Below are 15,691 nucleotides of genomic sequence, written 5' to 3' on the forward strand. Positions count from 1 at the left end.
TGCCCTAACAGAGAGTAGGTCTCAAGTATCTGGGATCGGCTCTTGCTGTTTGGACTTACTCAATACTGGCCTTCTACAGTTACCCATTCTTCTTCCTTTCCCTCCCCTACCACACAGATGGGGAGCTCAGGGTAGCTAGTCTCACTCCTGATTGTCCCAGACTCCTCGTAAATATCGGTTTGCCACTGTTTGTAAACTAGACTTTATTAGTGAGTTAGCACAAATTCATGTGGATATATCTGGCTGGTTTAGCTCTGCTTTATCTTAGCCACCTTGTCATGTGCTTGAAAAATATGTGTACGGACTCTCTTCCTCCAACCTCTTCCCTCTCTTATTTCCATTGCTTGGTCATTTCAGCAACACTGTTCTCCATCCCCCTCCCCCACTAGTCTAGACTGATCCCCTCTCTGGACACTGCTCTCTTATATGTTGTTTCACCCTCTCAGAATGCCCTTCTTGAGGGCAGGGACTGTTTAGGCTTTCTTTTTACATAGAGTTTGGCACATAGGGAGCACTTATGGTTTTTACAGCAATATAACATCGCACTAGCTGGAAAATAAACAGCAATGTAGAATGGAAAGATGTAAATTTTATCAGGGGTCCCGAGTCTTTGTGGAGCAGAGACAAGAAAACTTTGGGCCAAGGATGACCCAGAATCAATGCCTCAGTTACACATTTCTGTGTAAGAGCACAAGATTTTTGACAATTGGTGATTTGGCAAAGAGATGGTCTTGATTTCTGTTGTACTTTTTCCATCTAATGAGAAGCTAGAAGCTGTTTAGGGGAGTAGAATTGTTACTGTTTGGAAAGAAATATTCTCAATAGACTCATCATTGAATTGGCAGGAGGGGGTGGAAGGACACTGTGGACATCTGAGACTGGTAACATGGGGTTGCTGTCCCCTAGTTCCAGGCTACCATGATTGCCAGTCACCTTGAGATCAGCACATTCTCTTCCCTTGGATGGCAGAACTAGGGAGGAGATTGGATGTCCACCCTAACAGGGGCCTTACCACAAACCAGGCAGACTGACCCTTGTTAAGAGTGTCCAATTGAACAAAATACATATTCTTGGGCTCAGCTCCTGCTTGTCTCTAGCCGAAGTGACTTGAGGTTTGGACCTTGACAGATAAAACTGAGGCAATATCTTCATGAAACAGGATGTGGATAAGGAGTTTTTATTTAAAAAAAAAAAAAAAGTTATAAAATTGTGTGTGGGTGTTAGGGAGGAAGCACAGTCCAGTTTGTTCACTTATCCACATTCAACCCCAGGGGAGTCCAGGGTGACTTTTTTTTTAATCTCTGTGTTCCAGCTGTCACATTTTATTTAGAAGCGTGGGTTTGGGGAAATCCTGAGAGATATGGTCCCCATTAGATCTGCTGTGCTGTTGCACTGAATTCTGGGACCTGTAGTTTTTGGGGGTCCAGACTTGCTATAGCGGCAGTATGAATGAATGATGCAATATTTTCTCATCTTGCCATGTGAGTCACTGAACGCCTTTCCTGGAGTAAAATATTCAGGGAAATTTGAGACACTCTCTGGGGAAGCCTGTCCCAACACTATCGGGCTGGAAAAAGAATTTCACCTCATTTCCTCAGACCTTTATGTCTGGAAATGTTGGCTAAAATTGTACTCATCCCCTTCCCGATGAGAAGAAATGACCCCAACATCCTGATGGTCAGAAAAAAAATACAACAAAGCATTTTTTTTTAAGAAGTATTACATCTTGAGGTGGAAGTCTAGGGGAAATGTTGTTGTTATTTTTCCCTCTAGGCTTTTCTTTCCTTCCCGCTTTTATAGAGGAGCAGAAGTTGGCCCGAGCTTGTCACTTCTGCCCACGTGTGACAGCCACATTTCCTGGAAGGTGCTTAGGTCAGTCCTCGGAGCGAGCCCTGGAAGTGGCCCATAAGTGCATTGTCCTGACAGGAAACAGGTGCCCCTTTCTGGTGCCCAGATGACCTTGCACTTTTAAACAATTAACTGGGTTTTTTTCCTTTCCTCATTAGCGCTTCTTGTGGGAGCCCTTGTGACACAGAAGTGAGGGCTGTACTTGAAAAGCCACAGATCCGAGTGTGAGATGAATGTGGGGTAACAGTCTTTCCTTTGTGGTTTGAACAGAGCATTGGATTTGCAGGGAGAACCGAGGTTTGGGTCCTGACCTTCCAAAGGAGCATTTGGACAAAAGGAGTCTGTTGAATTAGGCAAAATTACAAACTCTCCAGTACTTACTACCTGTGTGACCTTAAGCTGTTTTTAATGAGCATTTATTGACACTTTTATGCACTGTGGGAGACACAGAAGGAACCCAAAGAACCTCTGGCCACAGAAGGCTGTGTTCTGCTCAGAATCCACAAAGACTTCTGGAGCCAGCCGCTTGTGTGCCGAGGTGGGGGTGGGGATGGCCCCGAGGCAGGATTTGGGGCAGAATTGAGTGCGGTTGGGGCATGTGAGGAGGGGCAGGGGGCAGCACGCTGGGGCTCCAGAGGCGGGGGATGGAATGCTCCGTCTTTCCCACAGCCAGGAGCTTGGCCAGAATGTGGAGGGGGTGCAGCGGGTTGGCCCTGGCAGAGGAGGCTGGATGTTGGCCTAGGGGCAACAGGGAGACCATTGAAGGCTTCTCAAAGGAACGTAAGACCTGTCTGTGCCTGGGTGAGGTGCCAGTCCTGAGGGGCCCGAGCTGGAAGTGGTGTGGCGGCCTTGGCTGCTAGGGGTCCGACTTGTATTCCTGAGATCCCATCTGGCTGCAAGCTCCCCAGGCAGTCACTTCTCCCTGTTTGCCTCAGTTTCCTCATCTGTCAGATGAGCTGGAGGAGGGAATGGCCACCTCCCCAGTCTTCCCATAGTTCTGTGTTTAGAGATGCGTGATTCCACAGAGGGCACTTTTCCTGCAGGTGGGAGGTCTGACGAGAACGGCCCCCTGGAATTGGAGAGGAAGGAGAGAGTACGGGGAACCCAAGGGAGGAGAAAGGGATGGGTGGGTGTGAAGGACAGTTTTAGTCAAATGATGTGGTAGGAAGCCTGATTTTTACCTTTCATTAAATCGCATAGCCAGTGAGAGAAGGGAGACCAGGGTAAATTCAACTTAAAATGTTTTTAAATTGTAGATTTATTAAGGTTATAATTCACAAAACTCCTACATCTTTCTGCCTATACCTCCCTTATCTAGAAATTTTTGAACCCAAGTGTTCTGATTTCCTTACATTTATTTGTGGTGAATTTCATACTAAATTTATCCAAAGTCAATAGTTTCTGTCTCTGTCTCTCTCTCCTCCTTCTCCTCCTCTCCCTCCCTCCCTCCTTCTTTCCCTCCCTCCCTCTCTTCCCCCCACCCTGTCTGTCTGTCTCTCTCCCTCTTCCCCATGTGTCTCTATCCCTCTCTTCCCTCTCTATGCCTTCCTCTTTCATTAGAATATAAGCTTCCTGTAAATAGGATTTATTTTATTCTTTGTCCTTTTATTTAAGCACTCACTTCAAGTGCTGATTATATGGCTAAACTGCTATAAAAGGGAGAGTGAGGTTGGTTTACCATAACAGGTTCTTGACATAGTCATGTTGGCTCTTTGTGATCATTCCTTCCTTCACTAGATATCAGTTAATTCTTGTTTGTAATAGTTTTAGAATTTGGCTGTTCAGTAAAACCAAGCCCATTGACCAATGGAATTGGCAGATATCCCGTCCTTTCCTTTTCTAATACTTGGAACATTTCCCCCTTCCTGATTCTGTAGCATTTCCCATCCTCTCTAATCTTCTTAGGGCATTGACAAGGCCTTAGCAATCCCATCTGGATGGTTCTTTCAGTACCTTTAGGGTTCATCAGGGCCTGGGCAGCATGTTATGTTCTCTTACTATCTCCCTATTTATCTTGGATTTCAACTCCCAAGTAGCCATTTGAGTTGTGACCTTTTCTGTCCAAAGAAGATTACTCTCTGAGTTGGGCAGCTTGGCCTTCTCTCTGTTATCATAAGCCCTCCCGTGCCAAGCAGGTGTGCTCACTATGGCCTTCCCCTTTTCTCTCCAGCCCCAGAACATACTCTGAGCTTGACTTAGCCCTCTGGCCTTGGTCGGGCCCCTGTTAGACTCTGGGCAGCGGGCCTGGCTCGGGAGTTGGGAGTCAGGAGCAGCCCCAGGAGAAGGGCCACACCAGGCTGGTGGTTGTGGGGTGAGAGAGGAGTGAGACGGGCACAAAACTAGCCCTTCTGGAGTGGCCATGACTGGATCGTGGCACTCCTTTGAGGTGATACCAGCTGGATGCCAGCATGGTGCAGGCAGGGAGGGCTGGGTTTTGGGTGTGTGTGTGTGTGTGTGTTTGTTTTAACACCAAAGACTGTTAATGCTGCAGTAGAAACTAATCTTTATTTTGTTTCTGTCCTCCCCTTCCCCAGTGTTACTCACAGCGGTGAATTGTTACAGTGTGAAGGCAGCCACACGGGTCCAAGATGCATTTGCTGCTGCAAAACTGCTGGCCTTGGCTTTGATCATTCTCCTTGGCTTCATTCAAATCGGAAAGGGTAAATACAGCTCCATTTTTTGGTATTCTTTTCTCTTTCTTATATCCCCACAGTATCATATGTCATTCTCCTCACCCCTCTTCCCCCACACCTCTCCCATGCTCCCCTTTCTCCCTCCTTCAGCCCTCTTAGAGCCATTCCAAGGACAAAATTCACGGCCACTCTTTAAAAAATGAAGATGTGCACAGTGTCCTTTCTTTGGTTTCTTCTAGAATAGCAATTAATTGAAAAACTGTTTTTGTTTTTGTTTGTGCTCTCAAGGAGCTATTTTCTAAAGAGGAAGAGAGCATGTTCACAAATAAGTCTGAAAAAAGGTGATGGTGGGAGACTTCCAGATAGTTCCAGAAAACCCTTTCAGCTTTTTCCCTGGGATCAAAGAAGGAAAGGCAGTGATGAAAAATGACACTTGGACCCTGGGTTGGAGGCAGATTGTATAAGGCTTTAGAGGCCAGGCTGCTGAGGCACTTGCCATATATTTGTATATATTCGGTGGTCCCAAACTGGAGGGGCTTCCCTCCTCACTGGCAGTACCAGGGAAAAGGCCTGTGGTAACTCAGAAAAGAACAAGATCGCTGGGTTACGGGATGGCTTCGTGGAGGGGCTGATCTTGCAGAACAGGTGTGATTCAAATAGGGATCAAGGAGAAGTGAGGACATTGTGGCAAGGGTTTTGACCCAGACCAAACCCTGAGATAACAGTAATTCTTCCTTTCATTTAGACTTTAAGGTTTACAAAGCACATTTGTCCAAGTATGCCCTGTGAACAGAGTAGGTTTTTGTACTTGAGACTCTTATCAGTAGAGAAAGCTGAAAATTTCTGAGCAGGTAGGGGCTGGTTTGGGATTTTGGGGAGTCCATGCTGTCCTGGATGGAGGAAGCGGGGGTGGGGTAGGGTGGAACACGAGTGAAGATCCAGACCCATCAACTTGCTCCCAGTGACCAGGCCTGTTTGCCTTTGAGTGACATCAGGAGGGAGACCACCTGGAGCACACCTCCAACTCCATGGGACCTAACCCAACTGTCTCTCCTTGTGGAAAACTTGGTTTGAAAAATGTAATGGTCAGCACTGACCCCTTGTCATCTGAGCAGATCAACACTAGGTCATGGAAAAGAAACTTATTCTGTTTGAATACATGATAGGTTTTTGTAGAAAAGACTGCTGGGCAGTTCCTACAGAATTCTCCTTCAAAGGTTTCTGAAATAACTCCTTTTTGCTCCAGATGTTGAAAGTTGTGTCCCCCTTTTCTTATTCTTACCTTTTATATATTCCCTGTAAAGCTCATTCAATTCTTTGCCCCTTCACAAGCTGAATTTGGTTTAAATTGATCTTTGTCTTTAATCAGCTAGAGAATCCAAAAATCTACCTTAGGCAGAATTAAGTAAATGTCTATTGTATTTGCTAAATATACCTTGCACATAGAAGAACTTGACCCGCAGGATGACCTTCTCTGGGCCTGAAACCTCCCTGTTCTCCTTGGTCTCTTCCTTCTAAGTCCAAACCGAAAAGAGCCTTAAAACCTTCGCCTGCACCTTGGTCCTGGAGAGCTCACCTCTCTTCCTCCACCCACAGGGCTGAATCCCAGGACTCCTCAGTCCAGGCAAAGAGATACACTCTTCCAGTCACTTTTTTTCCTTAGGACATCGTTAGCCAGGTATAATTTGGATGCATGTCTGAATTGTCTCTTAGTGGGAGACTCAGTAGGTCCCCCTGGCACAAGCTCTACTGCACCAGAGAGTCTTGAACCATGGCATTCCTCTGTGACCAGTGTCCTCCCAGAAATGATCTGGCTTTTCAGCCTGGCTTTGTTTTTGTATTTTAGAACAAACTAAACTATTTGTGGAAGTAAAACTCTGTATTACACATTTGCAACAAAAGAACAACCAAAAGCAGCTTTTCGCCTTTTCCACCCAGAAATTATTTCATTTTGTTTAATTCTTCTCTTGTGTGAAGCACAGAGCAGTTTGCCTAGAACAGGGAGTTCAGTTTGGGAGAGGTAGAAGATTGTGGTTGGGTCCAGGACACCATCTTCCTGTTTGTCTTCATAGCATATAGATGGCAAAGGATCTGAGACCTCAAGCTTTTTTTTCACCCCCATTTTAAGTGGAGGTCACTCATCTATAGTCTTTTTGAACCTTTTCTGTGAATATTAAATAGCTTCCTGTTTTATAAATTGTAGGTTCCAGCTAATATACTTTCATAGCATTTACTCTTCAATATTTTCAATAAAGAGTACCCAGTGGCTGCTGGCCTTCTAATCCAGTGGCAGCGCCCCAGCCGCCCGGGCCCTTTGCCAGCCTTCCTGTAGTTGATACCCAGGATTGCTGACTTAGGGTACAAGGGGTGGTGGAGGAGGAGGAGGAGCTCTTTTGCCCTCTAAGCATGTGAGTGAGAATGGACACTATAAGGATTCTATTCCCATGCAAAGGAGGCAGGATTGGTGGGTTGTGGTTTTATGTGTATGTGTTGTTCAGTCCTGGTTGGTTTTAAGACAAAGGGGTCTATCACAGGAATAGTCATTGTGTCCTGGGCTCACTGAACCTGACCATTGGCTGGTCATCATTGTTGTAGGAAAACACGTGCCAAGTTGGACATACTTCTTCACCAACTTGGCCAGCCTTGAGCTCTGAGGAGGTGAAAGGGGTGCTTGGTTCCCATGACATTTTGTTTCGTGGGTGAGTGAAGTTAAATAGCTTTCCTTGGTATTGGTCTTTTCTCATTTCTTGCTTTTGTCCTCTAATTCTGGGTTAGTGCCCCCACCCCCAAGTTTTATTTAAATGACCATAAGCAGAACTAAGATTTTTACTGGCTACATTGTTACTTCAAGCTGCTTTCTCTGAAATCCGAAGACAAGCAGAAATTTGTTCTTAATCTCCTCTTGTCCCACCATTAGGCCCCTCAGTGTTAGCTCTCTCTAGCTCTTCCCTTGGGAATGAATTTCTAGGCTCATACCCATGGCCTTGCCCGCTAGAGATGTTTGAGAATTGTGCAAGTGCGGGTCTTTCATCACTAAGTTAAAACTGGTTCATTTCACCTTGGGTTCCTTTCAGCTTCCAACCAGGGATCCATGCTTTTACATCTCATTTGTGTTGCTGTTGTTGTTTTAGGAAAGCTTTAAAGTTTTCCAGTAAAAGAAGGCCTTTTTCTCTGAGTTCCATCTCCCAACTGATTTCATAATCAATTTTGGAGTGTTAGAGCAGGAAGAAAACCTAAGCCTAAATTCCAGAGCGACAAAAAAACTGGTCTCAGATGAGTAAATTGAAGCCCAGAGATGAAGTGTCTTGGCCAAGATCGTAAAGCTTACCAGTGTCAAGGTAACAGGAGCGTTCCACAGCCACTCATAGCACTACCATAGAGCCTCCTTCTTCCCCGACCATTGGCTCTTCCCAGATATTTCAGAAGTAACTGCAGCATCGTACCATAGTGGATTACCGGGGGCACTAGGGTGAAAACAAAGGGCACTATTCTTTTTAGCAGCAGCCCTAGGCTACCCTGGGAGGGCCCGCTTTGTTTGACCTCAAGCTAAGCTCTTGTATGCCTTCAGAAACATGGCAGCTTCTCAGAGTATCACTTGTCTTTGTGTCGTTTAGCCCAATCAGCTTCCTCTAAGGCTCAGAGAGGAACTGGCCCTAGGCCAAAGCATTCCGTAGCCTTGCACTCTATCATTGTCCACTCTGGCTGGCATGTGTTCAGTGACGGTGAGTTTTCCTAACGTGAGCTCTTCTGTCTGAGGTCCCTCCCCTGGAAGTAACAGTGTCAGGGCAGGGAAGACTTGGTGCTAATAACAAGTTAGAGGGGACAGTGTGTCCCATTAGCAGTGGGAGCTAGAGCGGTTAGGATTCCAAAGCTGTACTGCATCTTTGGCCAGGAAAGCGTCTTTGGGCATGGGTTTAAGAACGATTTCATTGTCAAAGGAAGTGGGTCATGCAGTTCCTGCCGTGGCAGTGCTGCTGAAGGATTCTCTGCAGGGGCTTAGGATGGGATGGGCAAAGCCCAGTGAGCCCTCACTCCAATGGCCTTGTTTAACTAAGGGGGTATGTGGAGAAATAAGCACAAGGCTGAATCTGACTGAAGCAGCCAGGCCTTGGAGCTGCTCTTGGTGCCTGACCCTGGGAGCCATCAGAGCAGGGTCAGGCCAGGCCAATGGCAAGCTTGAACTAGAAGGATTTCAGTTCAAAGCATCTGCTCACCCTGGGTTAATAAAGCTATTGTACTTAATTATACACACCGTATAATCCTTTTTGGCGGGAGAAGGCAGGGAGCTTTTTTAAGGGGGGGGGGGGGTCTAAAAACAGGCCTGAGCTGTATACTGTTCTTTCTCTCAAAGATTCACTGGCAGATTGATTGTCTGCCAGACAATACAGTGTATGTGGGACTGTTTCTTGCTTTTGAAAGAAGGCTGAATACCCTGGGAGAGTGAGAATCTGACCCCAAGCAGGAAGGTCCCATGGCTTCTTGTTTCAGGCGCACAGTGGGAAGACTTGTGACTTGGTTTTCAGGATGGGGGCCAAACGTGTTTTAACTGGTTCCTTTTTGATCTGCCATATTTTGCATTAATATAGCATCTGGAATAATAACTTCAGAAGATCACATGCCTCACTTGTGTGGAGCCCCCAGATCAGATCAAAGAGATGGGAAGTTGGACTGTTGCCTCCCCCGTGTTCTGGCCCATGAGTGCCCTGTGGCTGTCAGAGGCTCTGGGAGAGAGCGTTGGGAGCAAAGGCACGGCGAGACTGGCGCAGGGCCGCTAGCGGGAGGGGGACATGCTGAATCAGAGCGGATCTGGAGAAGTCTGGGTTTGTGATGGTCAGAAAGAGCCACCAACAGTTATTGGAGGGCAGAACAAGTGTGGCCTTTGTCTTACCTTAGCCCCGTGGAGAGCAGTCAGGGGAGCCAAACCCTCTGGCAGCACGGACTGTCAGTCTGCTCGGCCCAGTGTCTCCAAGCCACAGTCAGCTGTTTAAGAGGTCCATTACTTCAGATGGGACTGTCCCAGCAGGGTCCTACAGGAGCATCAGAATTAGAGATCCTGTTTCCCTTTGGAAACCCTAGCTGTAGTAGTGTGAAGAAGCCTGGTTCCCTAGATCTCCAAGCTCCCTGTAGTGTGAAACCTTTTGTATCAGTTTCATTGTGCCCTTAAAAAGGAGAAAAGGAAGAGAATCATCCTGACAGAAATCTTGGGTTTAGGACTCAAAGGCCTACTCTAAGGGGAGTGGGGGGGGGGGAGGGGAGGTTTCACTGAATTTACTGGGGGTGTCCCAGATGAATTGGCTAGACTGGTACAGCAGCTTGAGGGTGGGTGGAGGCCTTTATTTTCTCAGTCTATCAGATGCCATTGTTCAGAGACTTACCTTAAGAAAAGTGACCAGAAATGTGGAAACCCGTGATCTCTAAGTCAACGCTGAAAATTGGCCTAAAGGGTCAAGTCGAAAACCCAGACCTATAAGGAGCCAACTGCCTTTGAATTTGGCATTGGGCTGCCTTAGCATAACCCCTGCTAATCATTAGTGCCAATTAGTCAGGTAGGGTGAGCTGAGCAGCAGCAAATACATGGCAGGAGTTTTAAATGAGTAAAGTAGGTAGAAAAAATTCTGGCTACTTGGGAGAGACAAATCTGGCTCTGAACAAACCAACCCCCTTTTATCTTAAATGTGTTTATATTTAGATAACCTTGTTGTAGGGAAACTGCCCAGCTTGCTCATTGCCACTTGTAAAGCCAAAGTACCTCCTGACCTGGAGGGAGCCCACCACAGCTGGCAAAGACAGCTGTGGCCCAGAGGTGATCAGGCAGACCCCCCCACCCCCACCCCCATTAGCCTTAAGGACAGCTGTCTCCTATTTCTAAATACAATAGTGAACACTTGGTATATGCTACTAACTGGGAGACACTCTGCACTAGGTGCTGTGCAAAAGACAATGAAGTCCACCTAATTTGAAAAACAGGATAAGCAGGAGAAAGAAAAGATAATAGCGCTTTGGTCAGGCAGTGAATAGCTCCCTGGGCTTGGAGTTCAGATTGCCCTCAGTTTTTCTTTCCTGTGAACTTTTAGCACTGTCTACCTTGGCTCCCTCAACTCTGAATCACTGATAATACCGACTTCCCAGGGTTGTTTGGAGGATAAAATGAGATAGCTAAAAATCCTTTGGGAAACCTTAAAGCCCTTTGTATATGCTGGTTATTCTAAATCCCTCAAAAGTAGAGCTTGTCGTGTGAGTCCTGGAAAGGACCCAAGGCACCATGGCTCTCCCTGCCATGCCATCCTTCCCCTCGTTTTTCCTTAGGCACACAGTATGAGAAACTCGGTTACTGAGGAAGTCGGCCAGAGCTGATGGAGGGAGAGCCAGTCATGGAATTGAGCATCCCCAAAATGTGGGATGTTTGCTGTAAGACATCACTGCAGAGGGACTAGCAGGGCTTCCCACTTCCAGCTTTGGCCGAGTTCTGGTCTTGCCCACCGGCCTTCTACTTGAATCCTATGGCCATGCCTTTATCCTGGCTTGGGTTGCATTTCCTCCTCATCTCTGCCTTATGGAAACCCTGAATTGGATAGAAATCAAGCTGTCTTTACGTGAAGATCTCCCTCCCCTCCTCTTCCCTTAGGCCAGAACTCCCTTGGATGGGTATAGATGTATGCATATATTTATATGTCCACACACAGTATGTCCACACTTCTTAGCTTCATCCCATCCCCCAAACCTAGCATTGCTCCTCACATATAATTGAGACTTATCAATAAATGCTTGTGGATTTAGAATAAATTTTAGGAAGATAGAAAAGCCCAGAAAGATTCACTGCCGACTAGTGGCAGGGCCAGAAGGGGAAGCCAGCCAGCCCTCCTAGGCCGCTGGTTTCACGTGGAGACCCAAACTCCCTGCATCCTCTGATCAAGCTTCAACAATGGTCCGGCTTGTTGCACACTGGATGTGGCGGGAACCCCAAGACCAAAGCACCTTCAGCCATAGCTCCCCCATCTCTGACTGTCATGGGTTTTGTCTACCTCGGATGGGCCAGCCTCTTGGCTAACTTGCCTTTATGCAGACTTGGGACAAAATAGAAGGTTTATGAAAGGGTTCCTTATGTTATAATCCCTCTGAATAGCAAGCTTCCTTAGGATTTGGGGGGCCAATATCCAGCAGGCCAACTACTGTTTACCCAAGCCTGGGTAAGCTTCTTGGACCAGGCTGTACTCTGGTCCTGATCAAAGTGCCACACTTAATAGCATTTACTGGCGCTTCAGAGTTTGTCAGATAACTCCAGCAAAATCCCCTTCTGCTTTATTCTAGTCTTGCTGTGCCGCCTCTTTTCCTCCCACCTCCACCCAAGTTAGGGAAGGAGTCCAGCAAGTCCCAGCCCCTACTGGGCACCAGGCCTTGGGAGACTGGAGTAGTCTGGGGATTAGGGAATAGGAGTCAGTTTTGTTGCACGTACTCCAACTGAGCTCTGCCCGTTGTCAACAGCAAGCACCCAGACAAGACATGTTCCCCCTGCTGTGGCCAAGAGAGCCAGAAAGTGCTGTGGAGGGAGAGGGCGAGCCAGCACAGCCTCGAGAGGGGCAAGACTCCCCAACAGCAGAATTCTTGGCAATGTCTTGTCGGTGGAGGAAGAAGAAAAGCCCAAATCATGTGGGTGGCTGGCACTAGTTAAAGAATGTGTTCTCTCTCCTGGAGGAAGATTGCATCCCTGTGGTTGAAATAATCATCAAAAGAGGAGCTCTGACTGACTCAGTTTCCAGAAGCTTGTTAGCATTTAATTGCCTCTCTAAAACATGAGGCTCCTGAACTAAGCTCCAGATGTCTGTCTTAGATAGTCCATTCCATGATAGCCTTCCTAACATCTAACAAAAGAAAACTTTGAGATCCCTGGATATATAAGGGTGAGTGAGGACGGTCTGAGGTCTTCCTTCCCAACTAGAATCTCTTCCTCATACCTAGTTCTGTCTCTTTATATTTGAACTCCCATAATGTAGAGTATGTAGGAGAGCATCCAAAGGATGACCCTCTTGGGAGAGGAAGCATTTTACTTGTATTTGCGCCCTGTGGTTTATTGCCCATTCAGACTGAGATCATTGGATCAGAATCATAGCTTTAGGACTGAAAGAGAGCATCTTCTGCAGCTCCTTCGCAGTTTACAGTTGACTGAGGCTCAGGAGGGTTAAGTGTCTTGCCCAGTAGTTATTCGGTAAGTGCCGCTTAAGAGGCCTGGGACCTGAAGGCTCTTTCCTAGCAGACTTTGGGCCAGGACCTTGAAAGTTGTGTTGGAGGAGGCCTTCATTTCGGAGCCTATGGCTTGTCCTAGCTTTCACACCTTCAGATTTGAGACCCGAGTGAGTGAGTGGTTGTCTGCCCAGCCCCTACGTGCCCTAACCTTGCCCACTGGGCTTGGAAGCCTTGTTTGCCAATGAAGATGTCTAAAGTTTCTGTCTCTAAGGTCCTGCAGGTAGGGGGGAAGGACCTTGTAGCAATACAGGGTCAGGAAATGCCCCAGATGGAAGAATCATTCTCCTTAGGGAGATAGCCGTGGGTGCCAGCTGCTGCAGGAGTCCCATGGGTGGGCACATGACAGAGCCTGTTGCCTTTCCTTGGGGGATTCCCAGAGAACCTTCCTGGGAGGTAGTGGAGCCTCCCTCCTATTGGGCCCTTTGGTCCCTCCCCATTGTGCTCTTGCCTCCCTTGGGGTGAGAGGCTCTGGTCTGGGCATCACAGCCAGACGAGAAGGTGCTCCATGGAGCCTTCCTGTTTGTCTCATTCGGGAGGTGGATGAGGCGAGATGTCTGCCCCTTCCTCACTCTTCCCTTGCCCTTGGCCTGGGTCTTAGGCTGCAGATCAAAAGACCAAGTAACTTCTGAGCCTCTAAGAAAAACAAACGAACTGGAGCAGTGGACACCACCCCAGGAACTTGGGGAGTCTGCTGGAAAGGTACTCGCTTCCCTCCGCGCCCCTTTGGAGCCTGCAGCATTTGTATGAGCATTTACCTGTAGGAAATCCTGTGCTTATCTTGGATGCCCGCTCAGGTTTCATGTTGGGAGAGATGAAAATAGTTTGTTGTAAATAAGTCATCCTGTGGCTCTTTCTTTTCTTTATATTCTCTATTTATAATTCCGACATTTCAGATCGGAAAGGACCCCTGTGTCCGTCTAGTACAGTTCGGCACCACCCCACCGCCCCGGGCAAGCTGATTCAGAAAAGATGATCTGGGTCTTTGTCCTGCTCCTATGGCCCTCTCCCTCTCAAAAGAGGGAGAAAAACCTGTTCGTCGGGCCCCTGGGGGAGGTGATGGCCCTGTCCTTCACCTTGGCAGAGAAGTCTGGTCATTGCTTGAGGCAATTTTTCCTTATTCCTGGTTCTGCCCTCTGGAGCATCACCAGACTCCTTCTTCTAGGGGAGGGGGCTGCCAGCTCAGACTGGTTTGGGGGCCCCTTCCAGCCCCAGAACTATGATCTCTGCTGGATCCTGCAAGGAAATAGTGCGCATTGCTGCCACCGCCCCCCCTGCCCCAAATGTTAGCTGGATAGTATCCCCCCTTTTTATAGAGCAGGAAACTGGGGCCCTGTGGATTTTACTCAGGAGCAAAATTCAAAACCAGGGCTGTTGGCTCTACATCTCATGCTTGTCTCTTTGTCCCACAGTGAGGTGAAGGAAACCCCCAGTTTAGGGAAGCCGACCCCTTTGTCCAGGGGAGCCCAGAACAGAGCCAGCTGGCTCCCACAGTGGCCTCCCCCTGCTAGCTGCGGGCCATGGCCCATCCAGAACAGGCTGCAGAGAGGTTCATGTCTCTCACATTCAACCCGGGAAGTGCCGAGCCCACCCTCAGATCTCGCAGGACCAGATGGTGACATGGAGGGGATGGGGGATGCGGGGGGATGCAGCAGGCCGGGTTTCATCTTGCTCCCATGCTCCAGGTCCTCAGAAACCTCTGCTCTTGACTGCAGTTCCCTCTTCTCCCATAAGTGACTTGTTGCAGTGCAGCGCAGGGTTCTGGGCAGGACAGTGGGCAGCGATGTCCCTCTTCTCTCGAATGTATTTGTTAATTGGAGAGAGGAAAAGTATCTGCTGGAGATTCTCTGGCCTCTGAGCAGTTTGTTTTTGTAATAAGGCCAAGAGATTGTCCCCTGACTTGGGGAGGGGCGGCTTCGTTCCTGAAGAACTAATCAGTGAGAGCACCCAAGCCCTTGGAGGATGGCAGCCCACCCCTACTTACACTGGGCCTGTGGTGTAACCATGGAACGGGAGGTTACAGTGGGAATCTGGGCCTGCAATCACCAAGACCCGAGTTCAAATCCAGCCCCAACACTCAGTAGCTGTGTGACAGGCAAGACACTTAGACCTCTGCTTGCCTCTGTTTTTTTCATCTGTAAAATGGGGATAACAATAGAACCTGCCTCCCAGGGTTGTTGGAGCAAAGGAACTGTGATGGTGATAGTGGTGGTGGTTGTTAACCGGCAGGGATTTGGGCCCCAGCTTTGTTTCTGCGGCATTCTCTGACTCTCCTCACTGAGGTGTGAAGCATAATTGCAGCCATGAAAGATGACCCTAGGCAGGGAACAATGAGAAGTCATCGGTTTTGAACCAATGTGGCTCAACCCAAACCTTTGCTTCCAGGCCTCTGGTTTTGGAAGTTTTGTTTCTTGTGGGCTTCCTTAACGGGCTGAGGGTCTCCTGCCCACTTTCTCTTCCCCCTAAGGATCCTCCCCAGAATGACCACAAGTGGTCTTCTTAAAGCGGTCACCCCCAGATCCTCTTCAGTACACAGCTGTTGTTGGCTGGCTATGGAGGAGGGTCCTGAATCATGGCAGGAAGAGGCAGTTGGGGCCCCTGTGGTCCGTTCTACAACAGGAAATCACTTCGGTTAGTCAGAGCCCTGTGCCACCCCCTCCCCCGGGCTGCTCACCATAAGGCAGGGATGGTTTCTTCCAGACCCGATCTTCACTTTTGACGTGCTGTTCTTGGGCCCCCCATACACAAGACTGGAGATGATTGTTTGTCTTGGCCCTGACTTAGGGAAGGGGATGGCTGAAGTATAAAGCATGTCATTGGGACGTTTTGTGGGGGGAGTGCAAGAAACGGCCTAAGAGTCATCATGAGAGGATATGGATGTCACTGGGAAACAAAAATGTGCTAAAGTAGAGGAGAACCCTCATGTGCGGGCCAGTGACTGGGAAGCCTGGGGGTCTTTATGTATTGATTTT

The 15,691-nt window shown here is 48.1% G+C and overlaps 1 protein-coding gene across 1 annotated transcript in view; it reads left to right on the forward strand.

The window, feature by feature from the left end:
* SLC7A5 (solute carrier family 7 member 5) overlaps positions 1 to 15,691 on the forward strand; it is a 45,248-nt gene that overhangs the window by 16,649 nt on the left and 12,908 nt on the right. The window contains exon 2 of the mRNA XM_031950164.1: positions 4,383 to 4,508. Coding sequence (XP_031806024.1) covers positions 4,383 to 4,508 — 126 coding nt within the window. The remainder of the gene's footprint in view (positions 1 to 4,382; positions 4,509 to 15,691) is intronic.

Source organism: Sarcophilus harrisii, chromosome 2, assembly GCF_902635505.1.
Source record: "Sarcophilus harrisii chromosome 2, mSarHar1.11, whole genome shotgun sequence".
Classification (NCBI taxonomy): domain Eukaryota; kingdom Metazoa; phylum Chordata; class Mammalia; order Dasyuromorphia; family Dasyuridae; genus Sarcophilus; species Sarcophilus harrisii.